Below are 19,504 nucleotides of genomic sequence, written 5' to 3' on the forward strand. Positions count from 1 at the left end.
TAATTTTATTTTTGCCTAGCTTTGCATAAAAATCTATGCTTAATAAATATTGACTAACATCCTCACTAATCCACTTAATAATAATTATTATAACTGTTCTTATTATTTAAGAAATTATTTGTGCCGGCTTTATGTAAAACGTTGCGTTCAGCATGTTAAATGTGTCTGGTCACATTTAATCAGCTGTGTGATGCTGTGGTGCTATTACTGCCACTTTACAGGAAAGGACACTTACAGAGGTTACAGAACCCAGGTAATGTGCCCAAAGTCACACATCCAAAAAGTGACATCAGAATTCAGACTGATGTCTTTTTATTTTTATTTTAAACACTACCAAAACAAAAATTAAGAAAAACAAATACATACAGTAATAATTGTTAATAATGCAGAGAGAGTTCCCAAAAGAACAACTAAGAAAAGTGAAAAAAAAACCCAACTCTTCCTCTTTTTCTTTAACATTGTCACAAATATACAAAAGAAATCATGAAGGAAAGTAAAGATTCAAATAGAGAATTGAAAAATATCTTCATATTACATGAAGGAGCCTATATCTTTAAGCATAGAAAAACGTAGTTTGTGCTAAGATGAGAAATAGACACAATGTTTTGTACATGATTGAAATCTAGGAGGTAAATAGACTTGTATTTACTATAATAAACATAAGCAGCAGCAAAAGATAAAGTACTTCTATACAATGATATCTGAGACTCAACAATTTTACTCCAAAAATGGGTTGACTAACATTCTAATCAGAGAAAATCATAAAATTCAGAATACAAAAAATAATCCCAAGAATGTAGAAAGGAAAAATTCATGGCCATCCATAAGTGAGAAATTATATAATATCTGTTCACTCAATGTACCAATAATTTTAGGGCAGCCAATTCCCCAATAATTCAACCCACACGGACCCCTTACCTGAGTCTTGAAGTTTTTTCTTCAACAGAAAGCACTAACCTTGGCAACAGTCATTATATCATTAAACTGTGTTGTCACTTCCTCCAGAGCTGTTTCCTTGAAAGACTCGTCCTCGGTCTTCCGGTAGAGCTCCCTGGATTTGGCAGCGAGGCACTGCACGGCTGCCGTGTGATCTTCCCCCTCGGAGACGACGGACTGAAAGTGGTCCAGAAGGGAAAACTTCTCTTTCAGGCCTGGCTGCGGTTTCAAGGGATGTTCCACTTTTTGATCCACTGATTCCATCCACTGCTCCAACTGGTTTTTCCACTCTAGATAGTCGTTCCATTGGCTAATCACAGACTCTAAAGTGCTAGAATTGATATTATTATAAAAATAAGTTGCCTTGGCATCTCTATTGGAAACCAATTAGTAGGGCATTGCATCCATGTAAGCTTTTTGGGGTGCGTGTGCCAATTTTAAATGGCTTTATTGAGGATGTCACATCTTGAGCTTTATGGTACAGTGCCTATGAAGTGTGCTGTGCCCTTTCCCCGGACACATTCCATATTCAAGCATCAGGAACGCACAGTTATTTACTATGCAGCTCCATTTTTAAAACTGCCATGCAATTTGCTACAAATGTGGGTCCTTCAATATTTTATGTGGAACAATGTTATATCTATGCTCAAGGCTGGTTTGATAAGCCTCTTCAGTACTGCCTGTTGCTCTAAGTGGTGAAGACGCTGCTTTTTAAGTACAGGGAGAAATACTATCGGGGTGTTCAACCCAAGGCCCATGGGCCACATGCAGCCCAGGTGGCTATAATTGCAGCATAACACAAAATCGTAAATTTATTTAAAACCTCTGTTTTTGCTCATCAGTTTTTGTTAGTGTTTGTGCACTTAATGTGTGGCCTAGGATAACTCTTCCCCCGCCAGTGTGGCCCAGAGGCGCCAAAAGGTCGGACACCCCTGCTACTTTTCTGACTCACGGCATAGTTTCTTCAAATGAAAGTGCGTCTACATCAAAATTTAAGTAAGACGTTGTAGTAATTTATGCATTTGGAGATTTGCCTTCCAAATGTAACCATCTTAAATAAGCAAATTTATGTGTTATGCTGTTAAAAATCCGCACTGGGGCATAAATCCAACTTTATTTAACATATATCAATTCTTAATTTTCTTGGGCTCAGTTTATCTTATTAAAATCAGATGGCAATTATTTATTGACCAGAATTTCAAATGTAGGGGAATCTTCCCAGCTAAATATCATTAGATTGATTTTCACTTAGGGATATATATTCATAATATTTAGTATTGAATGTATGAAGGAATGAAGGCTAAATACATTTACAATGTAAGAAATATAATAATAAATGTAATAGTCAACCAAATAGCTCTCCAGATAGTCAAGTAAAAGGCTCTCCAGGCTGGCTATCTAGAACTTTAAAATAGGGTATCCAACCTTTTGATGTCTCTGGGCGCCCTGGAAGAAGAGTTGTCTTGGGCCACACATTAACTATACAAACACTAACAAAAACAAAAAAAATCTCAATGTTTTAAGATTTTGTGTTGGGTCACGTTCATAGCAAGCCTGGGCTGTATGCAGCTCATGGGCGGCAGGGTTGCACTCCCCTGCTTTAAAGTGTTCAGCTTTAAGACTATTTTAAACTCATCTTCAGTGACCCCTCTTGGCCTGCCTTGCATACAATCCTATAATCCTGGAATGATACCTGTGGAAAATGTACTTTCAGCATTTTCTCAAAAAAATTTTTTGCATCATTAGGAACCTTATACATGCTGAAAGTCTTATCTTTTCCTCAAAGAATTTTCTAGAAACTCCAAATAAACCTCATCTCCTCAGAAGCCACTCTAAGCGCTGAATTCTTCTACAGTCCCACAGTGTGCTACATTGCAGTGGATAATTGCGGAATTCGTTGTTTTGTTTTATGAAGGATTTTAATCTTTTATTTATCTATTTATTTTGATCACAGTGAGCACCCACTTCTTTGCTGGTCTAACAGTATCTATAACCTTCAGAATATGGCTCCCGGAAAGTATTTTCATGTAACTCTGACTGATGGTGATTTGTCCAAAAAGCTAGCCAGATTACTTGTGGACACACTGACACAATATGAGTCAGAATTTTTCTGGAATGTACTCTACCCCGACCTCCCAGCACTTACAGGGTAAAAGTACTTTGTTTCACTATTTTAGCAGAGCAATTTGAACATTGCTATTGCTCAATAGGTAGCTGTCAAGTTTAATTTCTTGCTGAAAGAGAAGAATCAAGGATTTGAATGTCCCTTTCCTATTTAACATTTTATTCTAACATCTGAAAAATATTCACCCATATTTTTGTTCACTGTTACAGAGCTGGCCCATTGCCAGGCACTGGAAAGTTTGGTATACGACATAGAAAACAGAACCATGGGATCTGATTTTTTTCTTTGCTGACCATTTTGAGTTATTACTAAGATTAAAAATCTTGCCAACTTTAGGAATCACTACCAATGTTCCATATTAATAGGAAAAACAAACCAAAAACAAACACAACCTCCCAAATTTTAGGTGAAACCAGGGTTCATTTTTACATTGCGGTGGATAATTGCAGAGTTTGTTGTTTTGTTTTGTGATGAATTTTATCTTCTATTTATCTATTTACTTTGATCATTGTGAGCACACGCTTCTTTGGTGGTCTGACAGTACGTATAACCTTTAGAATATGGCTCCGGGAAGGTATTTTCATATAACTTTGACTGACAGTCATTTGCCCCAGAAGCCAGTCAGATTATTTGCATACATTCTGAGAAGAGGGAGGAAGGTGAAAATCTTCCACTCACAAATATAACTGCAATAACAACACCTAGGGTAGCAGCTAGTATCCTCTCTATTTCCTCAGTAGCTCCTGTGAGACGCTTCTCAACAGGGACTCCAGAGGCATCCTGGGTGGGCTGACTGTTGCTTGTGTGAGTATGTCCCACGCACTGAAGGATGCTACCTCTCCTGGCCTCAGTCCCTAAAGGCCAGGGATGCTCCATCCTTGTGACAATCAACCCCCACCTCCTGCCACATTTCTATAACACCAGTGGGGGTGATATTACTACAGGTTGAGGAAAAGATGTGTCCTTAAGCTCCACAGTTGCCAACAACTTAATTTCCCTTATGTTTCTTTAAAACGTGAAAACATATTAAAGTTATTCAAAACCACATATCCTTGTTTTAATGAATTGAAAGGGTGTATTCTACTGAACCCATGCTGTGTGCCACATACCATGAGAAATATTAGGGGGGTTCAAATATTACACACACAACAAACAGAAAAATAAAAACCAGCCTTTGCCATTACAAAAATTACAATCTAGGCAAAGACAGGCAAGCATACAACTAGCTAAAATAATATGTTTGGTCGTTCTCCCACAGCATACCCTCGGTGCTGCTCCATCATTTTACTAAGCCCATTTTACTGGGTTTCATTTAGGCAAATAACCCCTAGAAATGGGCTCTGTACCTCTGAGCGCGGACAGAGGAGCTCATGACGTTGGCCCACGCATCTGTAAGGGTCTGTAGCTGAGTCTGAATCTCCTGCTGACCTTCTTTGTTGCTGCTTCTCAAGGCCTGTTCCCCTTTGCCAATGGCCATATTCAGCTTAACCTCTCCTTCACCTTTCATCAGGAGGATGTCCTATCAAAGAAGAGCGCATACATGTCAGTAGAAATAGTAAAGCTTTCTGATATGTTTCAAAACAATTATGTATCCCATGAGACTGAAGGTAGGCAATAGCTTACTCACCTTGAAATGCCCACAGCAACAACAAAGCCAGGCCCCTACTGCAATCGACCACTTGACTGAAATATTAGGGGGCTAATTAGGTATCTGGGAATAGAGATTACCTCCAACATAAATTCTTGGAAAACTCTGGGCTACTTGCCCAGGCCTTGAAACTTGACTGAAATTTAGTTTCAGAGTTAAAAAGAAATTATTTTGAACATGAAAGCACACGTTTCAAAAATCTAACAATCTCTTACTTTCACTGCCTGGCTAATCCCTGTCTTCAAGGTCAGCTTCACTGACTGCAGTCTGGGCAGGTGGACTTCTTTCTGCTTTTCACATCCAGCTGCCGGCTTCAACCACCTCCCCCACGTACATGCTGACTGCAACTAACAATTGCAGGCGGACTCTCCCACTGACTTGAACTCCTAGAAAGCCAGGACTAATTTCTATCTTCATATGTCCAGCACCTGGCCTAGTGCTTGGAGTCAAGTAGGCATTTATTTCATAATGTTCGCTGGATGTTTACTAAGTGAGATTAAAAATTATTTTAAAGCTATTAAAATGAAAATATCCTTTTCCTTTACAAAGGGGAAAAAATGATCCCCTCTCAATGCTTTTTGCCCAATGTCTTCCTTTCACCCACATAATCCTCATTTAGAGAGAGAGAGGCTCTCAGGGTGATTAGGACCCAACTCAAACATTTGTGAACCGAAGCAAATCAGTCTTCAGCCATGGTGGGTGTCCGGCCAGCACTGCACGTACCTGTATCTGTGACAGCCGCTTTTCCAAGACGTCTTTACTCCCGACAGTGCTGTCAGCCAGGGCCAGTTTGCTTTGCGCGTCCTTCACCCAGGCCCACGTGCTCTGCAGCGCGCCCTCCAGGGCTTCATGCTCCTGCAGGGCCACCTGCAGGCTCCGGAGCTTCTCCTTGGTCATCCTGACTAAGTTCTGGTAGCCGGTGAGCAGCTGAGAGCACAGGCGCCCCTCCTGCCCGGCTCCGTGGCCTCCCTCACCGAGAAGCTGCCCTCTCTCGGAGAGCTTATCGAGGGACTCTCTAAAGAAAACAGAAACAAAGAACTGAACTCCGACAATCTGGAGCGCCAGGGAGTGACAAATTATTGTTGATATTGGAGCAGTCGCCAGACAAGAGCTCACAGCTGACGTGCCTTTAAAATGAAGAGGCTGGGGACGGCCCCGGCCACCTGCTTCTCCTGTGGTTTCCCCAGATGGAATTCACGCCCACCGCGGACATGACTCAGTCCGGGCTGTGCCTAGACCCAAGCCCTGTGTGTGACTAGGAAGGCACTTCAGAAAATGGCCCAACGCCTCCCTGGCCCTGGTTCAGGCTCCAGGCGTGAGCAGCTTGCTGACATGCCCCCAACACTCTGCTGGTCTGTACGTACACAGAGGGCCCTCCTTTGTGAGCACCCTTCCCTCTCCTCTCATTCTTTTCTGACTGCCCCTTTCAGAGCTCAGTGAGGCATCACATCCCCAGAAGCATCATGATGACTCCAGAGAGGGTGGGGCGTGCAGGACTCCTCCTCTGGACGCCTTTTGCCCCCTCCTACGCCCTGTCTGTCTCAATCCACAAGGCTCTAGCCCTCCAGAAGCCCGGGCCAGTGCAATCATCTCATGTCCCCAGGACCGAGCACAGTCTTGGCAGAGATAAAATGCAAAAAAAAAAAAAAAAAAAAAATTCTTTCAAAAGGTCATTGTATGAGTGCTGAAGGGTGTCATTCTTATATCTCAGGTGCCTTGCTCATCTCAGTGTGGACTTGTGTTCATTAACTCAAAGGAAAATGGCATCACATGTGGCTGGGTTGGGCTTCATCCTGTTGTACAGGTTCTGAATTCAGATCAGCATCTCTATCAGGAGACGCCTAGGGTACCAGCAGGGAGAGTGCCGATGTTTGAACACAAACTATTGTTGACTGTCAGAAAAAGGATATGCAGTCTCTCTCTTACAAGGTCTCTCTCTCTCTCTCTTTCTCTCTTCCTTAGCAGCTACTACGTAAATAGTATCCTGTGGGCCTCTGTGAGATATATGTGACTCATGCACTATTAGATCTACTCTAAAATACATTTTTTATTCTAAGAATCTGTTTGATAAGACAGAAGGTGGCATAAGCAGTGGTGTGAGGTAAATAATAATTCAAGAGAATAGATACCACTTGTTATTCCAAGAAGAAATACTTAATGGATGATAAAAATTCAATGATTCTCAAGTCTGGGATACTTTAAAAAAAATAAAGAGAATTCCCCCCAACCCGCAAGATATATGTACTAGGAACATTATGATTTAAAAAAAAAACAAACCAGCAAGCAGGTAAGGGAAGTCAGGTGACCCAGCTGGGACACCTGGGTGGCCAGCTCTGGGATTATTCAGAGAAGTAGCAAGTTAGAAGGAACCCAGGAGCCAACACACTGAGAACTCTTAGCACCTGGTCGTGGAATATGAGAGAATAACAGCTCAAGAAGAATATTTCAAGTTATTTTGAAAGTTTGGAAGGAAGAAAAAAGTAGGTCTGGTCATCTTACATGGCATCTAGACAAGATCCAAGATTTTAAAAGCAAAAAAAGTGATATGTAACTTTCAGAAAGTTATATAATTAAAATGATGCTATTACTTTGTTAATTCAGCAAATATTTTCTATCTTTATGACATTACACTAGACAATGGGAATATACAGATGGTAAAGGCCTGATGGTCCCTGGCCTTGAAGAACTCATCATAGCGGACTGGGTTATATAGAAGCAACAACAATGTTTACTCCATGGTAAGGGCTAACAGATAGGACCAAAGCATCCCAGGGAAATTTTATGATAGTCATCAAACTTACACACTGACAATAATTGTCAATGTGAGTTCTGCTTGTGCACTTGTTTGCACATTTGTTTTTCAAAACCAGGAACAGCCAACACGTTTGATCAAAAAGAGGACTCAGTGGAAACAGGGAGTGAGTGTAATCTGAATGCGTGTAATCTGATTTGTCTGATTAACCAGGCTGGGTGTTAGCCTCTACTGCTTCACAGATGAGCATGTCTACTTTTTAAAAGGGCAGTTAAGGAGTTTTGGGCCAAATCCCACTCCCCTGATGGAAAGTGTTCTGTCTTCCAAAGGGAGAGCTCCAGGGAAGCAACTGAAAATGCCAGGAGTGAAGCACAAATTAAAGGAATAATGTCTTGAAAGTCAGGCCAGAGAACTTGGCCTGGGAACAAAGCCAGAATCATTCTCTCAGTTGGAAGCAATGAAGAAACAAATACTATTGTGGAGAAGAGGGGCCTCCAAGACAATCAGACTTAGTGAGCATGTCTCTTGTTTTAACAAAGCACATTGTGAGGATGGGGTGAATTGGAAATGGTACCAGAGGCTGAAGTGCATAAAGAATATGTGGAAATTGGGATCTACAGCATTATTTTTGTAAATGAAGAGTATCTTTTAATCATTTCGTATCTTTATAATACTCTCTGAGAAGAAAGTATACTAGTATTATCATCCTCATCACAATGTTCAAAGGCTAATATCAAGAAAGACAGGAAATGAGTGTCCTGTCCAATATGTTGAGAGAAAGGAGGTGGAACAAAGATACAGCCCGGCCTCTTACCTCTGCCCCTGTACTCTCTCCAGGGCACCACACGGCCATCATTGAAAACACTGCACAACCCTTTCTATTCTAGACATTCAGGGATACTAATAAAAACAACCACTAACTAACCAACTGGCCCACTAACAACGAAAACAAATAACCCACCAACAAGACAAACACCCAGCTGTGAGTGGAGAAAAGGACCCATTCCATTTCTGCGCCATACCTGGCAGCCAGTAGTTCACCCAGAAACATTTCGAGTCTATGGACTTCATTTTTCTTCTCAGAAATGTGTTGTTTACACTCTCCTAAATTTTCTGAGCTTAGCCTTTCATTCATTTCGTTGATCCATAAGTTCAGTTTTCTGTGTTGATCCTCGAAGCTGAAAAAAAAAAAAGAAAAAAAAACACCATGGAGAAATTCTTATGTTCTCATAATAATAAATTCTACTATCTGAGGCCACAGTGGCTATGGGAATTAAGATCTCATGAATTTTCAAATAGAAGAAGACTTAACAATAAGCCTACTCAAATGATCACTTATTTCAGTAACAGAAAGACAAATCATGAAAATTTCTCTTGCACTCTAGGCAAAAATGAATCATCATATCTTGTTGAATTGGTTGCTTGGTAAAGCAGCAGGCTTACATCCCCAGACAACGCGCACTTAACTTTTTGTGTGTCACTACATACGTCCTGAATTGGGGCCAAGGGTCGAGTGAGGTTGTGGGAGCCCAGTGAAAAAAAAGGGCAAGTCTTCTCTGCGTCTTTGTATCTTATGGGATCTGAATGTGGCACAATAGCATAAGAGCTTTCAGTTTGGAAAACAGTTTAAGTTCTCTGAGAAACCTGGACAAGAGTCACGCACATCACTCTACCACCAGAAAGGCACACTGATTATACCAATTATACTGGCAATTTTTCCTCTTGTACTCAAGGGGAACAAGAGTTGTTTGCCTCTCTTTCTAATTTAACATTCACCCCTGTTGCCATAGTCTCCTGACTGGAATCGTGATTCACATAAATCCGATGGGTGTTTTCTGCCATGACTTCAACCCAGGAAAAGTAAACACAAGAAAAACACCTGGATAATATCAAACCTGGATGTCAAAGCTCTAATATCTTGTTAGTCAAACAGAAAAAAAAATTTCATGCATTCATGTCATTTACAGGGAGTAGTGAATATAATTCCTTTACTTTCTCTAGAGAAAATAAAGCCAGATGATAGCATCATAGTTTGAGCAATCAGTTATTGTCCTAGTATGAATCAATAACGTTAAAGCTTTAAAATTTAAACTCATAATTTTAAAGATTTGCTAATTCACAATAGCTTTTTTCCTCCAAGTCACTGGAAACATATTCTGTGAATGATGAAATCTACCTGTATCAGAACAACCTACCTCTCAAGTTCTAAAGCGCAGTCTTGAAGGGCTTGCTTGTCTTTGAGGCATTGTTTCAGAAATGTTTGAAACTCTTCGTTAGCCTTTGTAATCTGTTCCTGAATGCTACTGACAATTTGTTTAGACAAATGTGCATACAAAATTTGCCCTTCTTGAGTCACAGCATCGAGCTTGCTCTGCCCATCACTGACTGTGTCCAGAATTTTCTGTTTCAGAAAATAAAATTGATATAAAATATTGTGATGATTAAGAGTCCCTGGTACATGGACGCATTAATAACCATTCTGAGCTTGAGAGAGTAGAGGGACAGAAGGAAAACCGGGGCCATAGGAAGAAGGTTTTTAACAAGGCTGGAGTGAGAATGAGGTATACAGTTGAATATAATCAAGGCGCAGCTGAGGACAGGCCGGTCACTGGAACCACTGAGAATCACACTGGGGGCAATATCAACCTGGAGAGGAGATGTACTTGTCAAGGTCTCGTTCTCAGTCTCTTTCCCATTCTCACTGTCTCAACCTAGACCAGGCTCCGCCTCCACACACAGTTAGTGTGATGTCTTCTAACTGGTGAACTGCCTCCACCCCTCCCCCACCTCTGATCCACCCTGCACACCATATCCTGACTCCAGTTCCCTCCCTTTCTTGGCATGCACCTCTTCTTTAGAGACCATACACACGAGCATGGCTTCAGGCGAGCAAAAGAACCCAGGGACCACTCTGCTAGTCCCGCCTCTTCCCTGAGTCCCAGCATGGCATTTGCAATTGTTACTCAGACTTTTCTCAGTAGTTTCACTGCCTCTCAAGCCTTAAAGAGGACAATCCCGCACCTGAATCTACCCTGCCTCCTGTGAAACTAGCTTCCTGTATTCCAGTGATCTTCCTGCCCTGAGAGCTAATGAGTTAGCTACATAATTGTCATCACCCATTAGGCCACGAAATACTCATGTTCCCATTAATTTTTTAAAAATTATTTTTATAATACTTAACACAGTGCTTTGCTCAGATTAGCTACTTAGAAAAATCAGCCAAAACTCAGTATGAACCTAGTCTTCTGTCAATCATTTCTTAACTCTATTTCCTAATGGCCTTCTCTTTCTTGAATTCACACATATTTTCATAGTCAGTAAGACCTATACAATTTGTAATATCTCTTGCTTTAATTTGAATATATCTAAGCTCCAAAGTTATATCACAGGCTGTTCAAAAGCGTAAGTGAGGTCAATGATATCTTCTTTCTAAAACTCCTTCATGAGAGTAATGTAAAATTGAAATAACTATTTATGATTTACTGCTCTAGAAATTAAAATTAGGTTTAGTTTTGAGTGAATTCCAAAGAATGGTCAATAGGCTGAAAGAGAGGGGCAAAGGGTTTAGAAATTCTGTAGCTCTCACATTTTTTCAACTTGTTTTTCATACTGTCTATCTTCTAAGACTCAAGAAATCTAATTCTGATAAGGAAAAAGAAAAGTTTGAATAAACTAAAGATTCAGGGAAAGAGGTGATTTAGGTCTGACCCAAAGGCACTCAAGGGCAGTTTTGGGCAGGAGAAAAAGCAACGCTGACGTTCATACCTGAAGGTCATGGAGCTTTGCCTCCAGGACTTTGCTGTCACCCGTTTTATCTGATGATTCTTTTGCTGCTGTTTTTATCCCAGAAAACCATTCTTGGAATTCCTGCATGGACTCTTCAGAAAGTAACAAAAATGAGAAGGCATCCAAAACATTGAATGAGCTTCCAGGATTACTATTATGAATTATTTCTGGCCTTCAGCCCATTGTATCATGCTTTACAAAATATTCCAGAAAGAAAATAAAAATAATAATATAGAATGTGACACGGCATAATTTTCAACCATGACTGTTCATGGGAGAATTGAGAAATTATCTCAGAGAAAAGACTGTAAAGAAATTTATAGTCTTTAAATGTCTGATTTCCCTTTATATTTCTTTCTTGTGGTAAAGAAAGATAATTAATTGCCTGAATGTAGAAGAATGCAGGGGAGAAATACCTTAGGGGTATTAAAGCCATTTTTGTGGCAAAAGGAAGAAGCTTCTCCTCTTTCCGCCAGGCTGACTTGAGAGTCGTTACATGTCCACATCAGAGCCCAGGAACAGCCATGTGGGAAACTGAGTCAGGCATATGGGACTGCACTTTCCTGAATTACATGCTTTTTCCTAATATTCAAGGTTATTGCCACTTCATCATAGCATTGGAAGTAATTTTCCACAAAAACATGAGCTATATGTTGAAAATCCAGATGCAATTTCAGAACCATCAAAACCGTGGACTTCTTGGGGAGAAAGAGGAAGAATTTTGCTTATGGTGGGAGCCCAAGCATAACACTTCTACCGCCCAAATCTCAATGCACAAATGAGTTTAACAGGGTGTTCTTCTGGAAAGTTTTGCAAACATTTGCTGGCAGTTTCTACAGAGCATTTGGTTTGGATTCTTTCTTGTAAACAAACTATTCATGCAAAGGCCTGTCAGAGCTCACCATGGAAGTGTTTTTCCAGAGAATCCTGCAGGCTGGCCTGTGTTCTGGAGCACAACTGGCTGACAGCTTCGTGTTTCTTAGTCAGCCCGGTCATTGTGCCACCCAGGCGCTCCAGCTCGGCTGAATGGTACTTGCGGCACAAGCTATTGAGGTTTTCCTGGGTGGAGCTGATGTTGCTTTGCTGACTTTGAAGTTCTTTTTGTATTTCCTATAGAATAGAAGTATGCCATGAAGGATGTTTTTCATATGCAAGAGAAATATGCTGGTCTTTTTAGGGGGGGGAATCAATGCCATCAAAATCCACTCAGTAATGTATACATTCTTGTAGGATTGTTTTTTGAGTGTTTGTGATAGATCTGTGTTGACTCAGAGGATTTTGCCCCGTTCTCCTTGGGAACAACTGCCAACAGCTGTTGAGACGTAGCTGGGATCTGGGTTATAGTCTAGGGTTTTGAACAAATGGAGTAAATCCTTCTGGATTCCAGCTATGAGCTTGAGTTTAGTCAGTTGATTAGAAACTATTAATGGAATCACCCTCCTAAGTTCACGCTCATCAATGGCCCACAAGGGTCACAGGGCACAAGAAAGGTACAAGTAGTTAATTGAGAAATATATGCCCTCAGTCTCAAGTACAGGAATATAACATGCTAGGAGAGACCAGATCATTTTTGTTGAGAGTTAATCGAGAATGTCATCTATGAAAGTGAACCTAATGACATAAATGTGGTTTGTTTTCTCAATTTAAAAAAATATATACATATGTAACCTTCTATGTATAAAAGCAGTTATGCTAAGCAATAAAAATGATCAAGTGAGAAAAAAACTATTTGGCATTCAAGTTTAAAAATTCATATATGTCACCTTTCTATAGATGTCACCTTTTTATTATTAATAATAATAATAAAATATAGCCTATGAGCAGGCCCTAGAGCAATGCAGGCTTTGCCGGTTTTAGGTTATTCATTTTGCATTCTGCTTTTTACTCATAACTTAGTTTGCTGTGTCATGTGTTAATATGGGTAATTGAGGGCAGAGGTTACATGTTGAGTGTAGTTACCACAAAGCCGCAGCACTAATATTCCTGTTGAAGTGCAAACACTTAACAAGATTTGTCACCTACCTTTGCTTTTTTCAGCCCTTCACAAGTCTCACTTCGGGCGCAGTTCACCAAGGAGTCCTCCAGTTTTGTCAGCCAGACCGTTCTGTCATTAACGAATTTCTCCACTTGCATGCTCTCAGCCCTGAAATCCTTCAGGGTGCCTTTGGCTTCATCAGTCATTTCTCTGGCATGCTCCAGTTTCTGCCGTAGGTCTGCTTCTATAAACTGAACATCAGGTAAGAATTCATTAAAATCCGTGAAAACCAGACACTTACTGGGAATTCTGTGGATGTGTAGCTTAATTGTAAAAAAGAACCCAAAAACCCAAAAACCAAAAAACCCCCCAAAAAACACACATAAGCCTAACCATGGATGCTCATGCAATTTTTCTATGAAGGAAAATCAGTGGGTATGAGCTGCCAAACATTATAAATGATGGGGAAATGGAAAGAGTAAGAATTACAGTTCACATGGGCTAGAGAAGTGGCAGTTTGCGGTTCCAGGGCATACACACGACCACATTTCACACACAGAGCCAGACTCATGCAGCGTTACCAAGCAAGGGGCCAAAAACTTGCTCCTCATCCTTTTTGGGAAATGCTCACACTTTTTAGCCCAATATAACCACTACTTTGGACAAAACCATCATAGGATTTCATCCTAAAGCGCTTTCCTTTTTTGTCTCCCACTTTAAATACTCAGGGAGACTAGTCCTCTCCTCCTGGATGATTTATTTTGAGGGGCCCCCTGCCTTCTCTGGCCCCACAGACAATAAAGGGACTTACAGTCATGATAAATTGCCAACAGTTTCAATTCTACCATTAAAACATCCGGAACCATTTAATAATCAAGACTTTGAACTCAAAGTTAACTTTTATCCTGTCTCAGCTCAGATGCGCTGCAAACAGGAAGTGCATGGGGGAGAAAGCAGCCAAGTGCCTCTTCTGTCTTTTTTCACTGCTTTCTATTCCTCACCTTGCACAGCTCTGACTCCTGCAGGCATGGGCAGGTGGGAGGTGGGGGAGATAGTTGGCTTCTGGGCTTTTTAAGTCTGGGGGCATTTCACGTTCTCTCTGTCCACAGGCCTTAATCTGTGGGCTTTTGTACAATTCTCACTTCTGTGACCTCCGGGTGAAGTGCGCCAGATGCAACCAATGCACTTTTTCTCTGGCTCTCGCTCTCTCCTCCTGCAGCCCCGGGGGGGGGCATCTCGCTAAGTTCTTGCTGGCAAGGCCTGCCACCCACCGGAAAACCCTCTTAGGTGACCTCACAGGTCACACGCTGATGCTCTCTCTCTTTTGTTCTTTTCTCTAAGGGTTCTCCTCTGGGCCAGAGGCCACACTCTGGCATTCACCCCAGATGACTTTGAGATGCAGGCCACTCAAAACAATCAAAACGTAGGCACTTTAATATATAAATACATAAAGAATATAAATACTTTCTTTAGATACTCTAGTAGATAGTGGTTTTTACAGACTGGGTATAGCGCTTACCTGAAGGCCTGGTGGTGTTTCTGGATTTTTAGTTAATTCTTTTATATCATTAACTTTAGAATGGAGTTCTTCCAATTTCAATGTTTTGTTTTTAACTTCAGACTGCCAAGATAAAAGACAAAGGGAACGGCATAACTAATCCAAATATTCACATTATTTTTGGCATTTAATAAGTCCAAGAGTTAACTTGTCAAAATGCCCCAACTTTAAGCCAGGGTAAAAAAAAAAAAATCTCTTTTTCATTTTCTGATCATCGTCAGTATTTATGAATATGGGAAAATGCCACCATACACTTTCATTTGGGATGTGAGGGTGTATGAGGAACTTCCTTTCTTCCCACCCTCTTTTATTGGGGGAAAAAATGCTCCTGGAAAAATTGAAACCCTAACCAAAAGTCTTGAGTCAGTGTGAATTTTTAGTAGCTAACTCTCATTTATTCACAAGCATTGATACTACAGGTTGCTACGGCAGCATCAAACTCCTGAGGATGCATTTCAAAGCAAGTACACATCGGAAGTGCCTAATCACTGCCAACTATATGCAATTCGCAAGAAACCTTTCAAATAAAAAATTTAAAAGATATTAAAACAGAAAGGAAGTTGATCAGGAGATTGACATCTAATATTTTGCCTTGTATTTTTGCACCAACACTAACACAAAAAGGAAGAATAAGTAACCAAAGAATCATTACTGAACAAATTAGACACTCACACATTTCATTAGTTATTTGGGCTCACAAAGGAATAGTTAAAGAATCCCTCTCAAGTTAAATATCGTCCTTGGGTGCTTTGTGGACACTAACGAACCTCCTGATGCCTTCAATCCAGAAAGTGATTCACATACCCAGTTAGACGTGAGGAACTGAGTGTCAGGCCCACAGGCCTTTTTCAGAAGCGGGCTGGACGATTCCAGCGTCCCCCGCGCCCCCCCCCCCGACCCTGCTGTTCCGTGCTGTGCGCAGGCCCTGGGCTGCATCCAGCTCACTGACTGTATTAGCTGGTGCACCACACGCACGGTCAGCCACAGAGAAGCCATCTCTGTGAGCGACTGGACCTGGACACAGTGAACCGTGGGCCTGATGCCCGTTGGCCCCCGGATCCCAGAGGTCAGTATTGGCACATACTGTAAATGGGTTTAACGGCTGGCTCATCAAACAAGGCCCTGATTTGTAGCATTTAGCACCATTTTGAGTTACAACATGATGTCAGCACACACAGAGCTGGAAAGGCTCCCCAGTAGCACACTATTCCAGAGTATCTCCATCACACAGGTCTAATGAATGTCAATGGGAGAGACTGGCTAACAGTAATATGAGAGTAGTAACCAGGAAGTTGTAAGTTTTGAGTGTTCATTACCTTCATTTTAAAATATAGTTAATTCCTGGCCATCGCCCACCTGGCTTTGCTGCTTTTCTGGGCCTGGAGCTGAACTAAAACTGAAGCCTAGATGTTATTGCCCAGATGTTCTCTCCAGGGAGGAAAGCCAGGGGAGGAGAGGTTACCCAGTCAGAGGAGACCAGGACCCTGAAAGGACACACCTGGAGGACTCCTATTCTACTGAACCTCCCCTGAGACCTGCCCTAAGATTGCTGCCTGCAAGAGAGAGATAAAAGCCTCGAGACAAAGGACGCAGCAGGCACGCACCCTCCCTCTGGAGAGCAGCTCACCATTCCCTTCCCCATCCCCTCCCCTCCACTTCTTTCTTCATAGGCTCCTAAACTCGAAGACAATGGGCAGCCGGCAGCTTGTCCCAGGCTAGTCTCCTAAACCCGTTCCCAAAGCCCCATTTTCTCTGACATCCCACGGAGCTAAGGCAGCTCAGCCTAGGCTCTCCTGCTGGTTCTTCTGGGCTAAGCCCTTCCTTGGTGCACTGTCCCCAGCTTTCATAAATGCATCCTCATAGTAAAAAAATAAATAAATGTAAATAAATAAAATACAGTTAATTTAATTTATTTACAATTACATTTAATAATGGTTGTGTTTACCACTGGATCACAAAATTTCTGAAAATATAATAATTGACTTTTGTGGACAGGTACAAACCCTATTCCAGCACATGCCACTGTTTGAGCTGCTATGGTAATTTAATATCAAAGATAATTAAAGGGACTGTGGTAGCCTTTCTCTACTTCTGTGTGCCCTTAGAAATAGGAATACTCTCTAGAATGTTCTTTGGGTCAAACACAGCCAAATCACTTAGGTAGATAATACAGATGATTTAACTATTTTTTTTCCAGACTAGTTATTCATTTTCCACATGTATGCCAGGCACAGTGCTGGTCACCGAGGCCCACAATGGTCAACAGTGGGCCTCACCAAGAATACAGTCACTTATATGTTTTGTGAAACAGGTCATCTCTTGTCACTCTATTTCCCTTTACCTTGCTTCATTTTTTATTATAGCCCAATTACTACTTGACAGTTTTCACATAAGACATATTGTATTGTAAATACCATGAGGGTAGGGACTTTGTTTCTCTACTATATTTCCAGTCTAAAACAGTGTCTGACATCGTTTAGGTGCTCATTAAGGATTTGATGAGTGAATGAATAGAGGAATGTGAAGAATGGAAATAAAAGAGGATCAAAATAAATCAGTGACCAGGACATGGAAAGGCCACTTTCCATGGAAGACTGTGACATTCCAATCTCCATTTCCTTCCATTTCTGAAAAGGAGGTGCAAGAACCCAGCACCCAGTGTAGTGTTCAGCAGAGGGTAGCTACTCAGTAAACATTTTGTTTGAATGAAGAAAATAACAGTTACTAAATATTACTGAATTACAAATACTTTCAATTCAGTGCTCTAGTAGGAAGATGCCACAGTCTCAGATGAAGGGAAAAAATTATAGGTTTACTATACAGTAAACGGCAAAAGATAGTTAAGAGTTTTATTATATCACTATGTGCCTCAAAGAGAAGAATCAACTTTTTACAAAGGACACACATTTTTTTTGTGTCCTGGTCAATGATACACCACAGGCTCATATTTGAAGGAGTAGTTAATTCACCTCAAATTCTTTCAGGAACTCCTCTGTTCTGAGGCTGTTATCCAGGTTGCTGATGCCCTCAGTCAGCTGTGGGACACAACTGTTTGACCACCCTTCGATCTCCTCCTTACTTGACAGGACATCCATCCAGAGGGACCGGCTTACACTCAGCCTATCAATGTTTCCCTCAATTCTCTCTAATACCTGAAATAGAAAGTGGAAATAAAATCATTAATAGTCTGAGGCTTTAAAAAAATATTCTTTGCCCACCAACACACTGAAAATGTCAATGCTTCCTTAATCGGAAAATTACATTCTGACTGAAAAGCAAAGATTTACAAAAATTATTGTAAGTTAACTAGTGTATCAGACTCAAGTAAATGCTATTACATGCATTGTTTCTGTCATTGGGAGAGTTGATTGAATTTTTGAGACATTTGACTTCTATTTGTTAATTGGAAAACTAACTCCAATAGGTTTATTCTAATGTGACTCATTCTAAGGTTGGATTCTATAGGAGAGGAGTCCATATAGGGCAGTATCGCATTTATTTTTGCAAGTAACACAGTAGGTCCTTTCATTTGCAGTGCTGATATATAAAAATGGGTATAATTAGATCTGAGCATATTTATAGAATAAGTAAATATATAGGAGATTAACCAACTTTCCATGCCTGCGGTGGTATTGCTTAATATTCTTCCCATAAAAAGAATGCCTTTTTAAAAATGGAGGAATATGAGATTTTCTGAAGTCCTCAAATTATTTGATCACAGTGTGCAAATATCAATGTCTAACTTAAGTAATTTGGCTTAAGTAAGGGAACCCACTATGGTTTAACTTCTGAGACTTGATATTGGTAATGGGGGTCAACAGAGGCACAGGGTTTTTTTGAGCTGGAAAACAATGCAGTCTATGTATGGACTGAGAGATGGAGTGACTTGTCCCATGGTCACGTTACCAGTAAATGACAGAGCAAAAACTAAGACCCAAGCATGTGAACTACAAGTCTAATGTTTTTCAATGCAAAAGAGTCTTCCTCATTTAAATTTTTGTACATCATGGTTTGATAGTCTGTAGGATGTCTATAAATTATTCTTTTATTTTTATTCGTAATTCCAGAGTTTTGAGAAAACAGTTATACATTTGTTATGATTGAAGTAAAATTCTAGAAAACCTGCCAATAAGTTTTAACAAAATAAAGCATTTACTAATAGTTTTACTATTTCTAAACTTTACGTGAACACTATTTTTCTTCAGGATGCTGTATTTGCATGTATCATCTCTCAATGATCCTTTGCCCCAAAGCGAGGGTCCCAAACACGAACAGAATCCCAGGTGAGGAGCTTACGTCCAGCCATCTGTCCACAGTGCTCTCCATGTCGGTTTTCACCAAGGTGAAATCACTGCTGTGAATTTTTTTCAGCTCAGATAACAACTGTTTTCCTTTACTGGTAAAGTTATCCAACTCCTTCTGCTTATTATGTATTTCGTTCCTGGCAGTTTCATGCTGTGGACATAAATGCTCCCTTAATTAATAAAGTGATAAGAGTTTACAATCATTTGTCTCTAAGAAATTTAATTTATGGACGATATGATGTAGAAACCATGATATCAATAAACTATGCAAATATATATAATTTTTTGAATTACTAGAATTCTAAAACATCAGTACTTTTTAAAAAGCTGAGCTTATTTGCATGAATTATGTACATCTAAGTATACTGACAAGATTTGTGTAGAGAATGCATTATGAGTGGAAAACAAGGTCAACTAAAG

General features: G+C 40.5%; 1 protein-coding gene across 5 annotated transcripts in view; it reads right to left on the minus strand.

Annotated features, from left to right (window-relative positions):
- Positions 1-19,504, minus strand: part of SYNE1 (spectrin repeat containing nuclear envelope protein 1) — a 414,665-nt gene that overhangs the window by 220,523 nt on the left and 174,638 nt on the right. For all 5 annotated transcript variants that reach the window (XM_054570132.1, XM_054570129.1, XM_054570128.1 and 2 more), the window contains 11 exons: positions 19,077-19,235; positions 17,750-17,932; positions 14,742-14,843; positions 13,270-13,473; positions 12,150-12,357; positions 11,227-11,339; positions 9,657-9,862; positions 8,484-8,639; positions 5,433-5,724; positions 4,408-4,580; positions 958-1,267 (listed from right to left, as the gene is read on the minus strand). In XM_054570132.1, the coding sequence (XP_054426107.1) occupies positions 958-1,267; positions 4,408-4,580; positions 5,433-5,724; positions 8,484-8,639; positions 9,657-9,862; positions 11,227-11,339; positions 12,150-12,357; positions 13,270-13,473; positions 14,742-14,843; positions 17,750-17,932; positions 19,077-19,235 (2,106 nt within the window). The remainder of the gene's footprint in view (positions 1-957; positions 1,268-4,407; positions 4,581-5,432; positions 5,725-8,483; positions 8,640-9,656; positions 9,863-11,226; positions 11,340-12,149; positions 12,358-13,269; positions 13,474-14,741; positions 14,844-17,749; positions 17,933-19,076; positions 19,236-19,504) is intronic.

This window comes from Pteronotus mesoamericanus, unplaced genomic scaffold (genome assembly GCF_021234165.1).
Source record: "Pteronotus mesoamericanus isolate MK-2021 breed Mesoamerican mustached bat unplaced genomic scaffold, CSHL_Meso_final contig_20, whole genome shotgun sequence".
Taxonomy (NCBI): Eukaryota; Metazoa; Chordata; class Mammalia; order Chiroptera; family Mormoopidae; genus Pteronotus; species Pteronotus mesoamericanus.